Source organism: Dromiciops gliroides, chromosome 6, assembly GCF_019393635.1.
Source record: "Dromiciops gliroides isolate mDroGli1 chromosome 6, mDroGli1.pri, whole genome shotgun sequence".
Classification (NCBI taxonomy): domain Eukaryota; kingdom Metazoa; phylum Chordata; class Mammalia; order Microbiotheria; family Microbiotheriidae; genus Dromiciops; species Dromiciops gliroides.
The window spans coordinates 84876708-84895598 of record NC_057866.1 but is presented as its reverse complement, the minus strand read 5'-3'; the positions used below and the strand labels follow the sequence as shown (position 1 = coordinate 84895598).

General features: G+C 42.4%; 1 protein-coding gene across 1 annotated transcript; it reads right to left on the bottom strand.

Annotated features, from left to right (window-relative positions):
- Positions 1-1717: 1717 nt before the first annotated feature.
- On the bottom strand, positions 1718-2576 carry LOC122730466 (telomere length and silencing protein 1 homolog). Its single transcript, XM_043969603.1, has one exon. It carries the CDS (start codon positions 2574-2576, stop codon positions 1728-1730), a length of 849 nt encoding a protein of 282 aa, XP_043825538.1. The 3' UTR covers positions 1718-1727.
- Positions 2577-18891: the final 16315 nt, after the last annotated feature.

Sequence of the window (18891 nt, the reverse complement as noted above, 5' to 3'; positions counted from 1 at the left end):
GATTGTGCAAATGAGCTTCATAACTGATAAACAAGTAGTGAACATTGGAGTAAAATGTCAGGCTTACAATAAAGGATGGGGGTATCTAATTAGCCCTAAATGATTTATGTAAAAAAAATCTTAGCCATCTAACAATAGTACAAGTGTAAACATGCACTAACTGCATATTACTAGATGAGCATATAGGTAACAATTGCTGATAATAATTACCCCTTGTGCAATCACACCAAACTGATTAATACTGATTGGAATGGAATAGGGGTCCAAAGGAATCACTTCTCACCTTTGTGCCTCCTTTATGAGGCCTTAGAGCATACCATGCTGGACACTGAATGGGTTAAGTTCCACTAAGCCAAACCTCAGACTGAAGTTGAAATTCCTTTTATTGCTCAGTTTCTTCACAGCAGAATACTGGTGTCTGACTTTTCATCTGAAAAGATTTCAGAATCTGTGGCCTTATCATGGAGTACAGATACCTCTAGGGACGTAATAGAGATCTTCAATCTCTGAGAGCTCCCCACAAACTCGGTACTTAACACTTGTAGGGTATTTGCATGTTGGACTCGGATTGCTGTTCTTGATTGTTGAAATTTCTTGAACCCTTATAGTTGGGAGTTTGAACCAAATAGATCATTTGCCTTACTGAGTAGAAGTATATATCTCCATCCTGACTGAAGAGAATTCTTGTTTGGGGGGCATGTGTTACACAGCTAGCTTTCAGACTAGAAAATTGGAGTACCACCATTTAATGTTCTTTTTAAAGTGTGGAACTTTACCATGTAATACAAGGAGCAGTTCCATATAAGAATAAAACAGAAAGAAGGAAACTAATATTTTAGGCATAGCTTGCTTTGCTTTCTAAATATATAATGTATAATATATATGTATGTATATTTTTCCTTGTGAGGCAAGGTCACACAGCTAGTAAAAGTCTGAGGCTGCTGTTTGTGAAGTTTAAAAAAAGACACGAATTTTTAAAAAATCATTGCATTGAAATATTTTTATTTTTTGGCTGAGGGTGGGGCAGGAGCGGGGAAGGCAACCTTATTCCTAGTGTCCCTCTCTCTCCCATTCCTTCCTTTTGTTGAAAGGAAGTATGATGTTTAAAAATCTAAATTGTGGTCGCCTTAAATTAGAAGCTTTAGCACCAGTCTTTACGCATTAAGCATTTATTAAAGCATACCAGATATTCAAGTGCAGTTCAGAAAGTTAAGAAAAGGCCTATTTAGCCTAGAGCTCCAGCCTGGTCTGGTTCCTCCTTAAGTCCTCTGCCATGAGTCTGCTTCTTCAACCATGAACTCCCTTTAAACTGAGTGTGGAAGCTTTTTTATAGGTCCAGAGCATAGGAGGTCCTTACACACTGCTTCAAGCTGATTGGCTAGCGTCAACCAAATCCATTGGTTCACTAGACTTGAAGGTGGTCTGAAGTTGAGTTAGCTTCTGAGAACAATACCTTTTTTTTTAGCTTAATGAGGATATCAATCTATTGCTTAAGAAAACCTGTCAGGTAACATGCAAGATCATTATAGTTGATGTTCATATGGCCACATTCATAAACAGATACATGCCTATTTGCAAAAATACCCCAAAATACCCCAAACCAAACAAAAACCAAATAGGTTGTAAAACAAACTTTTATTTCTGTGATATATACATTGCATCTTGTAGTTGATAAAAAAAAATCTCTGCAAAAAACCCTTCCCCCACCTACTCCCACTGAGCTGATATCAATAGCGTCTGTTCATCTTCTTAAACTTCTCATAATGATAATCATCGGTTGCCTTTTCATTGGGGAGGCGCTTTCGATTTGGAGGAGACCTCTCAGGTTCTGGTTTCTCAGTATCTCCCACCCTGAGGGGACGGATTTTGGGCTCCTCCTTGTGCCTCCGAACTGGGGCATTGAGTTCTTCATGATAAAATCGGTTATGCTGCACATAGTTCACAGCCATGTTAGTTGGAGCAAAAGAGGTTTCACTGTCTTTCTTTTTGTTCTGTTGCTCTGCTAGTAGGCGTGCCTTGGCATCTTCTGTCGAAATGACATTTTTAATTTTTGCATCGATACCTAAGTCCACCTCAGGGATGCCGCTCAGCATCTGGTTGGACAGCATCTCTTCTGTTTTCTTGGCTGAAGAGATTCTGATGTTCTCAGGGAGCTCATAGAGACAGTCTTCAGCGTTCTTCAACTTTACCTTCTGCTCCTCATTTTCCACAATTCCTTTCCTCTTCTTTAGCTCAGTCTCAATGTATTTCATCATGTCAGCATCTTCGTCCCTTCGGTTGGTTTCTGCTGAAAATGAGGTGCCTAAATTGAGGTCTTCCTCTTTAATGCTGTCCTTGTTTCTCTCCTTAAGTTTCTTCATGTCCACCATTCCACCCTTCTTGATCTTAAAGGGATCATCCACTAGAGTTGTTTCTTCCTGTACTTTCTCCCCAACCAGGAGGGCTACAGCGCTCACCCCCTTAGGTCGTTTCCTCAAGCTCTGAACTTCTTTGGTTTCCTCCAATTTCAACCAGACCTCTTCACTGTCCTCATCTGACTCTGTACGGCGCTTGCGGAAGGTCTTGCGGGCCGGCATGGTCCCCTGCACCCGGGCTCCCCCAGGGACAGCCGCTGGGTACTCCCAATGCAGCTTCCCAGCCTGGACCTGCCCAACTGCTTGGGATCGACTCCGGAACAATGCCTTCTTAAGGGCTAGCCAAGTGTGTTTACAATCTAGTTAACTTGAAGTCCAATCACAAACTCACCAGCAAGCTGATTGTGGAAGCTTTTTATAGGTCTGGAACAGAGGCGGTCCTTACACACTGCTTCAAGCTGATTGGCTGGCATCATCCAAGTCCATTGGTTTTGAAGGTGTTCTCAAGTTGAGTTCACAGTCTAGCTTCTGAGAACAATACCTTATTAAGGGCTAGCCAGGTGTGATTACAATCTAGTTAACTTGAAGTAGGCTAATCAGCAGTCAATCACTCTCACTTGATTCAATCAGTCTAGATTAATCTCCAGGTGGGTCTTTGAGTATCTGCTAAATCCCATTTTTTTTTATCACATTACTATGGTGCTTTTGAATATCTGGAGTTTCCTATCATTAGAATTGTCTTGTGTGTCCATGGATATATCGATGTGTCCTTAGGGATTGATTATTATTAATGGAGTCTCCATGATTAGAATAGATTGTACAGTAAATTACCCTAGATTAGTCTCTTCCATTTTTTTATCTTGTAAAAAAAAAAATTGAGTGCCTACTCTGTGCCAGGTACAGTGCTAAATGCTTCACAAATATCTCACTTGATCCTCAAAACAACCATGGGAGATACATGCAATTATTCCCATTTTATAGTTGAGGTAACTGAAGGAAGGCTGATCAAGTGACTTGCCCAGGGTCCTACAAGCTCTGAGGTAGAATTTGAACTTGGGTCTTCCCAACTCTTGGCCCAGCACTCCACTACTTGTGCTACTTAGGGGCCTCTGATTACTTTGTAATTCTCTAGTAATGTAAGTATGAACTGAAGCTCACCCTCCTATGCAAAAGCATTAAGCCTGCTGCCCCTAATTCTCAGCACCAAGACTTGAAAATGACAGCACTGTCACTGTTAGAGTATATGAGAGGGTTTTGGAAGGGATTCTGGAGCTTCATTGCCAGGGTTGGACACCATCCATGTTGTCGAGTATTGTTATTCGGAAACAAAGTCTCATTCACTGACCTGAAATTTCTCAGAAAAAAATGTGATGTTTCTCAGTCAGTTCTCCCAAGCTAGCAATCTTAGGACCTGGTGCAACAGTGAGGCCTGTTCTAGTAACCAAAAGTTTCTGAGGGTGTGTGTGTAAGAGTGTGCTGGGTGTGGGGCAAAGCCAGTTGTATTTAGTTCTTCTCACAATGCTCTAACTCAGCATTGGTTTTGCCTTGTAATAGCAGCTAGAATTTATATAGCACTTTAAGGTTTACAAAGAGCCCTACAACATTATTTGATTATCACAACCCTGAGAAAGGGAGGTCCCATATTCCTATTTTATAATTGAGGAAACTGAGTCAGCAATTAAGTGACTTGCCTTGGGATCACATAGCTAGTGTCAGAAGCTGCATCTGAACTTGGGTCTTCTGACTCCTGTGTTCTAGACACTGTACCACTTCTGATTCACTTTCTCCTGTCCCAAAATCATTCGCATTAGGGGTCCAGGAATGCTGCTCTATCTTCAGCAGTGGATAGTACAGCTACATCTAACTCAATACAATATCTCCTTTATGAGAACAGAGATATGGGGGTAACCTGTATGGCCCCCCCACCCATAGCCTCATTGCCTTTGGGGCACCCTTGAAGAGTCACAGTGGAGATTATAAATGAATAGTCGCCAAGGGCCTGAATGAAGGGCCTTACCGTGGGCAGCTGGATAAATTGAAATTCATCATAGTTCTCAGTGAGTTGGCCAAACTTTCCAAACTCTTGAGAGATTTAGGCCTTCATCTGAGGGGTGTGATGGGGGGAAGGAAGCCTGTGTCTCTTGAGATGTTTGTGGTGGGGAGCCCTCAAACTCTTGATTACTTTTGTGGGATATTTAGGACAAGGAAGGAGGGTCTTTATGTCCAGGTGATAAATGGCATACTCTCCATCAATCTTGCATTTCTGCATCTTTTTAAACCTAAATGCTTTTTGCCATGGTAATTCTAGGGTTTTCTCATGTGACTGTCTTCATAATTTTCAATTATGCTTCATTCCCCCGTTAATATATACCATTCCTTCTTGAGTACAACATCAAAGCCTAGTCAGTTGCTATTCAACCAATCCTGTCAGTGGTCAGGGCATATTACCTTGTTGAATGAGGATTTCTTGTTCATTAGGTTATCTGCATTTGGTGCACATGTGAGACTGAGGCAGCAGATATTGCTTTGGGTCTCAGTGTTCCTGTAACTGTTCTAACATAGGTGTGGAAGGAATTTTTAAAGTAGGGTGTCCAAAATAAATTCTATCTTACTCAAGCTAAATTAAAAAATCCTTTCAAATTAAATTCAGAATCTATTTAAGATTGATAAAATCAAGACCATGCCTGGCTGGCCCTGAGTGGGGTGTTCTCAGAGGCTGTGGACTACAACATTGAAAGGAGACTACCCTCAACCAATCGGCTTGAAGGACCTCCCCTTTTGGGGAGGGAGACAGGAAATAGGAAGGGGAGGGTGACTCACTGGATTGGACTCTTTTCATCCAGGACCTCAGCGTGGTGGCAGAACTTCACATGGGCTGCTAGGGAAAGGCAAGGTTTTTCTCTCTGCCTATACCAAATAGATCTAAGCTAGGGTTTTCCATTCTATGAGAGATCTGTTCTCACCCTCTCTCTTCACTAACTTCGAATATACTTTAATAAATATCTAAAAGCCTAAACTCTTACTGAATTTATCAGTAAATCTTAGCTAGTTTCCCCTCCAAAACTAGGGGGGTGGGGGTAAGGGGAAAGACAGGTAAGGAACCACATTAGATTTTAAACATCACACTTGAGTAAATGTTATCCACAAAGCATAAGGGAAGGACTAGGTTTCGCTTCCCTGCCAATAATTCCCTTGATTTCTTCAATTTTCAGTGGATCTATAATTTTGTCAGTGGCTACAACCAATCCATCCCTGCCTGCCCATACTGTACAATTCTTGTCTATATTCTCCAGTAAATCTGTAAATCTACCAAAGGGTTCAGGGAGGGAAATAATCAACCCAATGTGCTAAGTGCCTTCCTCTAGTTCTCATGCCAATGCATGAAAACCAGAGTTGGGGAAAGAATCCTCCTACAGAATTGGGTAGGCTCTGATACCCAAGCCAATAATCTGTTTTATATTCTAATGTTTCGAGATGTGATTAAATCTGTGATAACAATAAAAATAAAAAGGCCCTGCTGGGAGCTACTGTCCTCTGAGTCTAGCTTGAACTCAAGCTTTGAACCTGGATTCTATAAATCCATGAATCTCCTGTGAATTCAGAATACAATTATATATTTATTCTTATTCTGTGGGAAGAAATTACTTCAGGCTTAGTCCTGGATCCCTGTTTACTGATGGACCTTCGGGGATAGGTCTAATTAAAAATTAAACCAGGAGGAGGGAGTGAAACCTTCACCATTCTCATGAGTTGTGTATCAGAATTTAATTTTAGAGAAGTACAAGAACTTTGCTTTGGACTCAAAGCTTCCAGATCAAATGTGATTTACCAGATAGATAACAGGGAAGCTCCTTGGATGCAGGATGAGGAAGTGCAAAGAAACAGCCCTGAAGAATTCATAGTGATTTGGTAGTACTTTCCATTGATGAAAGGCAAAAAGGTGGGAAGGCTCTCCACAGGTCTCCCCATAGGCTGGCTCAGAAGGAAGAATTTCTCAGGTTATACCCATGTACAGGCCCTCTGCTTATGTTTTTTTTTGGTCCCTGCTTAGCCCTCTGCTGGTTTTTCCACAGGTACTTTGCTGAAGTTTTTAGATCGTTTTTGCTGTGGACAACTTGGGTTTGCTAGATCTTTGTAGATGATTAAACTATTCCTTAACGAATGTACAGCATTAACCAGTTGAAAAAGAAAACAATCTTTAAAAGATCTTTTCCTATTGATTTCGGCTTAGGGGCAATAATCCTGCATGAAGTTGTTCTCTATATTTTGGTAAGTTATTTGGAAAGACTTGCAACCCAAGGTTGTTTTGACCTCCCATACTTAAATTTTAGTAGTGTGAGCTGTGTTTGACCTTCTAGCTACCCAATTAGGCCTGGAAAGGATTATGTTTAGGATGGGGAGCAGCAGCACCGCTGGCTGTTGCTATATGAAGATGTAAGTCATATAAGGAAGTAGGAGTTCTATAGCTTGGTCCCTGGACAGCCAAATGTCTTGTCACTGGGGATTCTGGAGGAGATGGCCACAATACAGCATGGCTTCAGGCAACTCAGTATATGAGGTCAGATCTTGGCTCAATGGGTGACCAAGAGAATCTGATACATTGAGCTTAGTATGTTCCATGAAGGGGTATCAACCCAAGAAACCCAACCCAAGAGTAATTATCTCTTCCTCCTTGATGGTGTAGTATTGCAGAATATAGGGTGTGGTACAGCAACCTGCCTTTTTATTTCCCTATTACACATCATTGGGCAGGAATCAGACCAGGACAATTTTGACTGCATGGAAGCTACTTATAGGTATGAGATCTGGATTGGGGCTTCTTAAACTTTTTCCACTTATGACCCCCTTTTCACCCAAGACATGGTCACTCAACTCCAGGTATATAGGTATATAAAATAGGTATACAAATTAAACATTACTGTGAAATTTTTTACCACGCCCACATGTGGCCCCATATGGGATTGCAACCCACAGTTTAAGAAGCTTGATTTAGATCACCTTGGGGGTTTTCCCATGAATACCATTTGAGCAGATTTGTGCCAGAAAATATGTTCTTTCTTATTTTTCTTGGTTACAGATCATTGGACCATGACTAGAATGCCCCATTCTATTGGATCTATTCCAGCCCCCACTTCTTCCCCTTGGCTTTAGTTCTCATAAAGTCTCCAATCTCCTTTTAGACACTTAGAAAGTCCAAGTTCTCTACAGACAAAACTACCCCAGGGCTAAAACATGTCCTTGGGCTATGAGCAGCCTCCTCTCCCCTCCCAACAAATGCCTCTTGGTCCATTCTGAAGTTGTTAAAATGGTTTGGTGTCTAAAAGGGGGACATCATTTCTAAATGGGAAAAAACAGGACCAGCTTGTCTGTTGCACTGATGCACCAAGAGCATACCAATGCTTGAATTAATAACAGGCCCTAGTTCCTCAATGATTGAGGCTTGGATTAGTCAGCACAGATAAAAATTTTCTATATAAATTTTTTAAACAAAATACAGATTTTAAATGTATATTACTTTAGTGGAGGACTTGAATAGCTTTTCGGGGGCACTTTGATTTCCAGGGCCTCTTCACTGGCAGAAGAGGCTGGCCTAGGCTCCCGGGCCACCCGCATGCCCCCCCCCCTCCCCCTACCGCGGCACCCCTCGGCCGCCCGGGGTTCCTTGGCGCCCCTCCGTTCCCGGGCCCCCTGGGGCTCCTGGGTCACCCGAGGCTTCTGGGCCCCCCCGCAGCTCCTCGGCTCTCCTCAGGCCCCTGGGCCCCCAGCGGCTCCCCTTGACCGCCTGCGGGCTGAGTGCGGCTCCTGGGGCCCTGGGACCCCGGCGGCTCGCTTGGGCCGCCTGTGGGCTGGGCTCTGCTCCGCAGTCCCGCCCCCCCCCCCCCCCCCCCCCCGCAGCTGCTGGGCTCCTTGCGGCTCCCCTCGATGGCCCGCGGGCCGGGCGCTGGGCTCCCCAGGGTTCCCCTCGACCGCCCGCAGTTCCTCGGCGCCTCTCGGGTCCTGGGCCCCACCGCGGCTCCCCTCAACTGCCTGCGGGCTGAGCATGGCTCCTCAGGCCCTGTGCCCCGTCGCGGGTCCTTGGCAGTACCTAGGTCCCCCGCGGCCGTTCTCGGGGGGGGGGGGGGGCCCACAGTGGCTCCTCGGCCAGTCGGTGGCCCCTGGGCATTACAGAGGTCGAATAGAGCTGCACTGGATCCTGTGTTGAGCAGCACACCTTCGGTGGTGCACGCAGTGATTCTGCGGCCGCCGGCCTGGCCACCCATGGGACAGCTGGCCAGCAGTGTGTTCATGGCCTCTATGGCCACTTCTCTTGCTGCAGCCCGCGGCCAGACAGGGATGAGCGCAGCCGGGTCGTGGAGGCCAGAGCACACAAAGCGGCATGGCCCCAGGGGTGCAATGCCAAGTGCCCTCCCCCATGGGCAGGGGCCGTGCACCTCCTAATTATTTTTAAAATTAGATGTTGTTTTTTATGTTACTTTATAATACAGATATCACATCCTGAAAAATCTAGCTTTATTTGGCATAAGCTCTTACTTTAAGGTCTTCTAACTTGAGTAGATATAACGAGAGTTAGACTATTTTTTCATATCTCCACAATGGGAAGGTCTTTTACCTTCTTTTTATAACTTCACTTGCAATTATTTTTTTCTATTAGATTAGTTCTTTTCAGAGGTGGTTTCCATACCTTCATTTGGAAGGTTCAATTAGGTAAAACCTGTAGTACTACAGCTCTTCCTAGAATTGCTTTCATGGCTTCTCTGTATACTCATGATACCTCAACGAAATGCAACTGTGACAGAGGTTAAATGGCTGTTGCTGGTCCCCTAGCTAGTTTCCCTGGAACTCCCAGTAAATAATATTAAGCTCTGTAGATCAAGCAGGATTCCCACTTCTGACGACATCAGTGATAAGGGGACCAAGTCTGAGCCCACCTAACCAGCTGAGCCTGCACTTAGACACTGCAGTAAAAGAAGGCCATTGGACTTACCAGAATGAACTCTCTGGCTGTAGCAGCAAGAGGTACAACTAGTTAGAGTATCAACTGCTGGAGCTGGCAAAGCAGTAGTTTTTGTTGGGGATTGCCCATCAAGCCTGGGGTCTACCCTGGAGGTCTGGCTCTGGCCCCTGCTTCGTTGGGGCATCTTGCCTCATGGGGGCAGAAGGTTGAGGGAGGAATGGTAGAAGGGAACAGCTGTGGCTCTTCTCCACAGCTCTTCTTCTGGGTCCCCTTTGGGGTATGGGATACTGTAGATGCCATACTGGCTTCTGAAAGCCTGCTCTAGAAAACCTTGTAGAAAATTTGAGAAATCAAGACTCCAGAGTACCTGGTTTTATCAAAGAAGCAAGACAAGATCTCATGGTAACTGACAAGTAGAAAAGGAGGACTTAGATGATGCTGAGGTTTGAAGTTTGCCTCTGGTTTGTGTTTTCCTTTGGCTAGCTGAAGCCTTCTGTCATTCCTGTCCATCAGACTCGCCCATCCCCAATCTGGGTCCCTGGTCCTTCTACCACCTAAATCACAGACTTGGCTGTTCCTCTTGCACTCCCAAAAAGGACTATTGGGGAAGTGGCCATGTAGAATGGGAGCTGGTCCTACGAACTGATGAGAATGGCCCCTTATTCCTTGAGGGGACCTTGGTCTGAGGAGGAAATGAGTTCTGTAGTAAGAATGCTGTTTTTTGATAACTCTCAGAGGCACCCAGTAGTGTCACGATAAGTGTAACGACCCCTACCTCCTAGGATGGTCACGAAGATCAAATGCGATTCTGTGCATCAGGCACAAGTGCTTTACGATGAGGAAAATGCTATATAAATGATATCATCATTGTCCTCATAGTTGTAGTAGAGGGAACAGGACATAAATAAATGGGTCTTGAGCCCCAACCTTGAGTCTAGTAGTCCCAGAATGCCACTGAAACTGTTAACAATGCTACCCCTGCCCCCATGATTTCTGAAGGTCATCGAATGGATTTATTCAATGCACAAAATCAGTGCTGCCCCCATTTTACCACAGCTGTATTTTGTAACTACCCCCCAACAAACAGAAAATGCTCTCATTTTCTGGGATGGCTATAGAGCTCCTCCTCAGATAATTACAATTTCCCTTTCTTCTGAAGGAAGAGTTGGGGAGATATGAATAGCTAATATTTACATAGAACTTTGAAAATTGGCAGAGTGCTTTACACATGCTCTCCTTTGATCCTCACAAAAACACTACAAGGTAGGTGCTATGAGCCCCATTTTACAAATGAAGCAGTGTAAGCTGAGGAAGGTTATTGTTTTGTCTAGTATCACACAACCAATTGATACAGGTATGAGGAAGATAGTGTGACAAATGAAAATCCTGAGAGACAGCCTCTGGGAAGTTAATAATTTATTAATTTGATTATTATTGAGACCAACAATGATCAGTTTATTAATAACGTAAGACAACCATGGAGATCCCTGAATGCTTAAATACCTTTAGAATAGAGGGTGACTCTTACAGGTAAAAAACAACCCTGATCGGTGAACAATTAATGAGGGGGTGGGCTTTCATGTGAGGGGGAGGGCTAAAAATCTTCAGCTCCTGATCATAACATGATTTGATTATGAGACTCGGCTGCCTGTGGCAATCTGGACAAAGGAATTCATCTCTGTCCAGACCACTCTGGTTAGTTTTCTTCTTCACAAGCTGGATTCCCCTAGACTTTAATAGAGGGGTACAATGACATGAGCCCAATGATCTAGGGCTGGAACGTATGTAGATTGGATACTGCTTAGACTCTAAACAAAAGTAAGATCCCCTAGTTTGGTAGGGCCCACCCAAGACTGAAGCATGTCCCCTGAAGGTTAGGCCAATTTCATAAATCAGCCTTGTCCTTTAGAGACTGCCTGAATGATCTACAAGGGCTGGTCCCTGCATGAGGAAATAGAAAGAAAAAACATTAATCTTCATGTAATGATTGATTACTAGTATAATAGAAAAATAATAATTTCGCTCATTTTCCCCCTCTCCTCCCCCCTTTGATTCTTGAGAGATGCAGGTTCTTCAGTCAATCACTAACTGATATGACAATTCCTTCAAGGGTTTTTTTGTTTTATTGTTTTTTAAAATAAAAGTATTTTATTATTTTCCAGTTACATGTAGAGTTTTCAACATTTGTTACATAAGAGTTGCAATTTCAAATTTTTCTCTCTCCCTTCCCTCCCTCCCCTCCCCTAGACAGCAGGTAATTTGATATAGGTTTTATATATATATATATATATATATATATATATATATATATATATATAATGTATATATGTATGTATACATATATAATAACATCAAACATTTCTGCATTAGTCATGTTATAAGAGAAGAATCAGAGCAAAAAAGGAAAAACCTCAAAACAAAAACAGCACCAAAAGCAAAAGAAATAATATGGTTCAATCAGCATCTATACTCCACAGTTTGGTGTTTGTTTTTTTTTTCCCCCCTGGATTTGGAGATCCCCTTCCATCATGAGTATCCTGGAACTCTCCTGTACCATTGCATTGGTGAGAAGAATCCAGTCCATCACAGTAGATAAACACACAATGTTGATAACACTGTGTACAATGTTCTTCTGGTTCTGTTCTGCTCATCTCACTCATCAGTTCATGCAAGTCCTTCCAGGTTTCTCTGAATTCCTCCTGCTCATTGTTTCTTTCTTTTCTATTTTTTTTTTTGGGCAGGGCAATGGGGGTTAAGTGACTTGCCCAGGGTCACACAGCTAGTAAGTGTCAAGTGTCTGAGGCCGGATTTGAACTCTGGTACTCCTGAATCCAGGGCGGTGCTTTATCCACTGCACCACCTAGCTCACCCCTTTTTTTCTCCTGCTCATTGTTTCTTACAGCACAATAGAATTCTGTTATTTTCATATACCACAACTTGTTCAGCCATTCCCCAATTGATGGGCAACCCCTCAATTTCCAATTCCTTGCCACCACAAAAAGAGCAGCTATAAATATTTTTGTGCATGTAGGTCCTTTTCCCTTTTTTATCATCTCTTTGGGAAAAAGACCCAAAAGTGGTATTGCTGAGTCAAAGGGTATGCACAGCTTTATAGCCCTTTGGGCATAATTCCATATTGCTCTCCAGAATAGTTGGATTAGTTCACAGCTCCACCAACAATGCATTAGTGTTCCAATTTTCCCACAGCTTTTCCAACATTTATTATTTTCCTTTCTTTGTCATATTAGCCAATCTGATAGGTGTCAGGTGGTACCTCAGAGTTGTTTTAATTTGTATTTCTCTAATCAATAGTGATTTAGAGCATTTTTTCATATGGGAACAGATAGCTTTGATTTCTTCATCAGAAAACTTCCTGTTCATATCCTTTGACCATTTCTCAATTGGGGAATGACTTGGACTCATATAAATTTGATTTAGTTCCCTATATATTTTAGAAATGAGATCTTTATCAGAAATACTGGCCATAAAAATTGTTTCCCAGCTTTCTGCCTCCCTTCTAATTTTGGATGCATTGCTTCTGTTTGTATAAAGCCTTTTTAATTTAATGTAACCAAAACCATCCATTTTGCATTTCATAATATTCTCTGTCTCTATCTGAAAGGTAAACTATTCTTTCCTCTCCTAATTTACCTATAGAATCACCTCTTATGTCTAAATCATGTACCCATTTTGACCTTATTTTAGTATAAGGTGTAAGATGTTGGTCTATGCCTAATTTCTGCCATACTATCTTCCAGTTTTCCCAGCAGTTTTTGTCAAATACTGAATTCCTATCCAAGAAGCTGGAGTCTTTGGGTTTATCAAACACTACATTACTAATGTCATTTACTACTGTGTCTCCAGTGCCTAGCCTATTCCATTGATCCTCCACTCTATTTTTTAGCCAGTACCAGATAGTTTTGATGATTGCTGTTTTATAGTAAAGCTCCAGATTCAATTTCCCCTAAGCACTGCTTTGGCTGCATCCCATAGATTTTGGTATGTTGTCTCATTATTGTCATTCTCTTGGATAAAGTTATTGATTGTTTCTATGATTTGTTGTTTGACCCATTCAACTTTTCTAGTATTCTATTCACCTCTTTCACTTCTTTCTTATTTATTTTTCGGCAAGATTTATCTAATTCTGAGAGGGGAAGATTCAGATCCCCCACTAGTATAGTATTACTGTCTAATTCCTCTTGTAACTCATTTAACTTCTCCTCTAAGAATTTGGATGCTACACCACTTGGCACATACATATTTAATATTGATATTGCTTCCTTATCTATAGTGCCTTTTATCAAGATGTAGTTTCCTTCCTTATCTCTTTTAATGAGATCTATTTTTGCCTGTGCTTTGTCTGAGATAAGGATTGCTACCCCTGCTTTTTTTTTTTTTTTTACTTTAGCTGAAGCATAATGTATTCTGCTCCAGCCTTTTACCTTTATTGTGTGTGTATCTCTCTGCTTCAAATGTGTTTCTTGTAAACAGCATATTGTAGGATTCTGGTTTTTAATCCACTCTGCAGTTTGCTTCTGTTTTATAGCAGAGTTCATTCCATTCACATTCACAGTTATTACTGTCTATTCCCCTCCATTCTATTTACCCTCTTTGTACTCCCCCTCCCTTCTTTCACCCTATTCCTCCTCACCAACATTTTGCTTCTTGCCCCTGCCTCTCCCAATCTGCCCTCCCTTTTTATCACCCCCCTCCTTTTTCTTTACCCCTTTCTCCCTTGCTTTTGCTCTCCCTTCTATCAGTGCCCCCCTTCCCCTTCCCCTTTTATTTCCCTAAAGAATAAGCTGTTTGTTTATCCAAATGAACGTATATGCTATTCCCTCTCTGTATGCTATTCCCTCTCTGTATGCTATTCCCTCTCTGTATGCTATTCCCTCTCTGTATGCTATTCCCTCTCTGTATGCTATTCCCTCTCTGTATGCTATTCCCTCTCTGTATGCTATTCCCTCTCTGTATGCTATTCCCTCTCTGTATGCTATTCCCTCTCTGTATGCTATTCCCTCTCTGTATGCTATTCCCTCTCTATATGAGCTCTGGGATCAGTAGACCTGGCCCTGGACTTCATGTCAGAGCACACTGGGATCAGTAGGCCTTCAGGCGCCTGTCCTGTGTGTGGACCTACAGCTGATATCCTGCCCTCTTGGCTGGTGCAGGTAGGTTTTGCCACTGTTCTGCTGTGCCACCAGCTTGTTGTGCCAGGATCCAAGGGCTAAGCCTCCCTTTTGCCTGAGTGAGACCGACCTTTCCTGAAATCTTCTAAATTATCTCTGGTTGGAAGACTGTGTCTCTCTGTCTCTTTGCAGGTTCTGTAGTTTCAGAATCCGTCTAGAGGTTTGATTTAATGTCCTTTTGAGGGAACAGAAGGAGAGCTCACGTGATTTGCTGATTACTCTCTGCCATCTTGGCTCCGCCCCCTCCTTCAAGGGTTTTTAATTATGGGGCTTATGATGGATAACAGTGTGATTAGGAGAGATTTACCCATTCCTTGACATGAGCTACTGAGGGGCAGTCCACTTTGGCAAGCAGACCCTACAGATAAAAGGTACACATTGGATGACCGTTTTTTCCCCCTTGATGTATTTTGCTTAATTTTGTTAGGTAAGTGATTCTTGGTTGTAGTCCTAGCTCCTTTGTCTCCTGGAGTTCCATGATCCTGCAGTCCTTTAATGTTGCCACTGTTAAGTCCTTTGTAATCTTGATTGTGGCTCCCTGATATTTGAATTGTTCCTTTCTGGACACTTGTATTTTTTCCTTGACCTGATAGTTCTGAAATTTGGCTATAGTATTCCTTTGGGCTCTTTTTCCTGATGTGATAGGTAGATTCTTTCAATGCCTATTTTGCTCTCTGGTTTCAGACTATCAGGGCAGTTATCTTTGATTTCTTGAAAGATACTGCCCAGGTCTTCCTTTTGATTCTAGTTTTCAGGTCATCTGATTCTGAGATTGTCTCTCCTAGATCTGTTTTCCAGGTCAGTTGTTTTTGCAGTGAGGTATTTTACATTTTCTTTTTCTTCATTCTTTTGAATTTGTTTGATTTTTGATGTCTCAGTTTTTAGATTCTACTGACCCAATTCTAATTCTAACTTTAAGGCATTTTCCTCAGCTTTTGTATGTCCTTTTCCATTCAGTTAATTGTACGTTTTAAGGAGTTCTTTTCATCAGTGGATTTTTGTATTTCCTTTTCTATTTGGCCAATTTTACTTTTTAAGCAGTTGTTTTCTTTTTCTAAGCTGTTGACTCTACCCCCCCCCCACACACACATAATTCTCTAGTATCACTCATTTCTTTTCCTCATTTTTTTCTACCACTTATTTGACTTTTAATCTCCTTTTTGAGCTCTTCCATGAGTACTTTCTGGGCTTGAGATCACTTCCCATTTTCCTTTGGGATTTTGCCTGTATGTGTTTTGACATTGTCCTTTTCTGAATTTGTCTTATTCTTTGTCACCATAATAACTTCCTATGGTCAGACTATTATATATATATATATATATATATATATATATATATATATATATATATTTTTTTTTTTTTTTTCCTTTGGTTTTTGCTCATCTTTTCCAGCCTTTTTCATTTCTTTTAAACTCGGGCTATGCTCCTGAGGTGGAAGGTACACTGTCTCGGGCTTCTTGTACCAGGGGCTGCAGGTCCTGGCTGTTTACCTAGTACTGCCCTGATGTGACCCTGAGGCCCACAGGGAAACCTCATGTCTGGTATTGCTCTGATGGATTGGGTTGGGAATAGCTGGTGCTGCTGAAGGTCGTAGGGGTCTGGCAGCTTATGTGATGCTAAGCCAGGGTCCCAATGCTGCTGCCTGGTGTATGAGGCTGTTGAGATTTCGCTGCATTGGCATCTGCCTATTTTCCTGGAGCTATGCTGAAGCACATGGTGGTTCTCAGAACTGGTGTCTGCCCATTCCCCTGACTATGGTGAGGCATGTGAATGGTCCTGGTGTTGGCATTTGCCTTTTCTTCTGTGCTGGGGCTCGGGATCTGCCCCTGGTTTTTTGAGGCAGGGCTTGTTGCTAAGTTGTTGGGATGCTTCCTGTTCTGTAATATGCTCCCCTTTTACCTGAGTGAGACAGACCTTTCCTGCTGACCTTCCAAGTTTCTTGGACTAAAAGATAGTTTCACCCTGTCTTTGCTGGTCCTGTTAGAGGTTTTGTTTTGGGGCCCTATTTCATAGTTGTTTGGAGATGAATATGGGAGAATTATGACCATTCCTGATTACTCTGCCATCTTGCCTACTGGAAGTCTTCCTCTGAAACACAATACTTAAGTCATTGTAGATTACACTAAATTTCACAAAATTGGACATTGATGAAATGTTTGAAAGCTACTGGGACTGGTCATGGCCACTTAAATGGGTTCCAATCTTTACTGGTAATTTCACAAATGACAAAAGCAAAAGGGGAAGATGGCCTCTTTGGTAACCTAGAACCACCATCTTCAATTGCAAGTTGTGGTAATGTTTAATTTGGCTGAATGGGAATAGGTCCCCAGTAGTGATAGAGCTTTGGAACCGGTGACAGATCCATGCAATCCAATGTCTTTGTCTTCATATAAGATGTGTAAAGAATTAATTGTTATTTGAGGTTTTTGTGCCTCGGCATGCACTGGCCTGGGGTTCCACAAACAGCATGGTGCTCCACCCACTGGTTGTAGCAGTTGCCAGGGCTCTGGCACCTCACATTAGCACCACTCACTGACGCCTACATGGGCCTGGAAAAATTATAATGATTGGAAGCCTAGTGAGGGCAATCATGTGACTATCAGAGCGGCCATCCCATTGGCTGGGGCTGTGTGGGGTGTTTCTAGGTTTGGGGGAGGAGAATTGAGCATTCTGGGTGGAAGCTGGAAAGCAACAGGCGTTCAGCTGCGTGTTTTCAGCTGATTCCTGGGCGGTGGTATTCTTTCAGGTATTATAATTTCCCTTTCCCTATTTTATTTCCTTTCCCTTGATCCCACTGATCCTGTTTGTGGTTTGTTTTTTTTTAAGTTCGTTCTTGTTAAAATAAATCTTTTTCTGTTTTGAGGGAGGCTGCCAGTCTCCTTCCTTACCCCAATATTGCGGTGAGCTGCTTAGGTAGCACTTCCCAATTAAAAATTGGTCCCCACAGATGGTGTAGTCTAACGAGTTATCTTTTGTCCATTCATAAGAAAAGGAAGATAAAGACTATAGGTAGTAATGCTGAGATCAAAATGACACCAAAAGACTGTAGCATATTCTCAAATAAGGAAGCAATTCTAAGCTTCCTTGAGTGTCTGTTAGCTATAAATGATACTGAATAACTAGAATTAAAAAGGATCATTATGGGGGCAGCTAGGTGGCACAGTGGATAAAGCACTGGCCCTGGAATCAGGAGGACCTGAGTTCAAATCTGGCCTCACACTTAACAATTACTAGCTGTGTGACCCTAGGCAAGTCACTTAACCCCAATTGCCTCACCAAAACAAACCAACAAAAAAGATTCATTATGTATCAGAAAATGGTAGTAGTTTTATTGGGAACACTGAATCTTTCTCTGATATTAATGGCGGAGTGGTCAGAAATGCCTGGAATGGTCCTTCCTAAGCAGGCTGAGTCTCAGTAGTTGGCTGAAGGTGAAGGAAAGCAAATGTTGGGAATCTGGAAGTATGGATATGGAAAAAAAAATGCAGAACAGAGACCTTTCATTGTGAATCAAATTGGTTCACGTAGGATTGAGGAGATGATAGTGGCAGGACTTGGTACCACTAGATTCCTAGGTATGACATAAATTTAGCATTTTGTTCAAGATCTGTGTGCAATTATTTGCCATCAGACTCTGGCCTAGGCTTTTTAACAGGGAGAATAGGTGTATTGAAAGATCTGAAAGGGATAATAATGCCCTAATCTTTCTAAGTATCAATTACAAGTGAAATTCCTTCAAATATCTCTCTTGGGCAGGGGATAATGTGAAATAGATGGTGGGGGAGCTCCTTTAGTCTCAATGGTAACAGGGATAGCAGATTTAAATAATCCCACATCAGAAGACAGGCCCAAAGGGAGTCAGGGACTTTTGAGGGGATTTCAAAAGTAGTTCCTACTGTTTCCTGAGTGTCTGAAATGAGGTGTGGGAATAAATGGAGGGAGTCCTCTGGTAGCTGTAGGGACATGATGCAATCAGGAGAACAGAAAATGATCACCCCAGGCTTACATAGGAGATTGTTTGCTAATAAATTTGCAAGAGAGTTAGGCATGGAGAGCAATGAATGCTCTACCGAGAGGGCCCATTAAGACCATACAAGGAGATAGTTTAGGAACAAACTGAGGCTTCCCTGAAACTGTAACTCCATGTAAAGACCCCAAAGAAGTACATTTAGGATTGGGCTTGCTCAGTAGGATTGATTTTTGAAGATCCCGTGTCCAATAAATAGTCATAGTAAGTGTCCCCAACCTGAAGGGTAACATGGGGTCCATTGCTTTGGGGAATGGACTGGGATATCCTGAATTTAGGGTATCCATGTCTGGGAAAGCAAAATGACTGTCTTGCAGTTCCATAGTCCTTTCCCCTCCCCTGCACCTTCATGATCGTTAGTCTTTG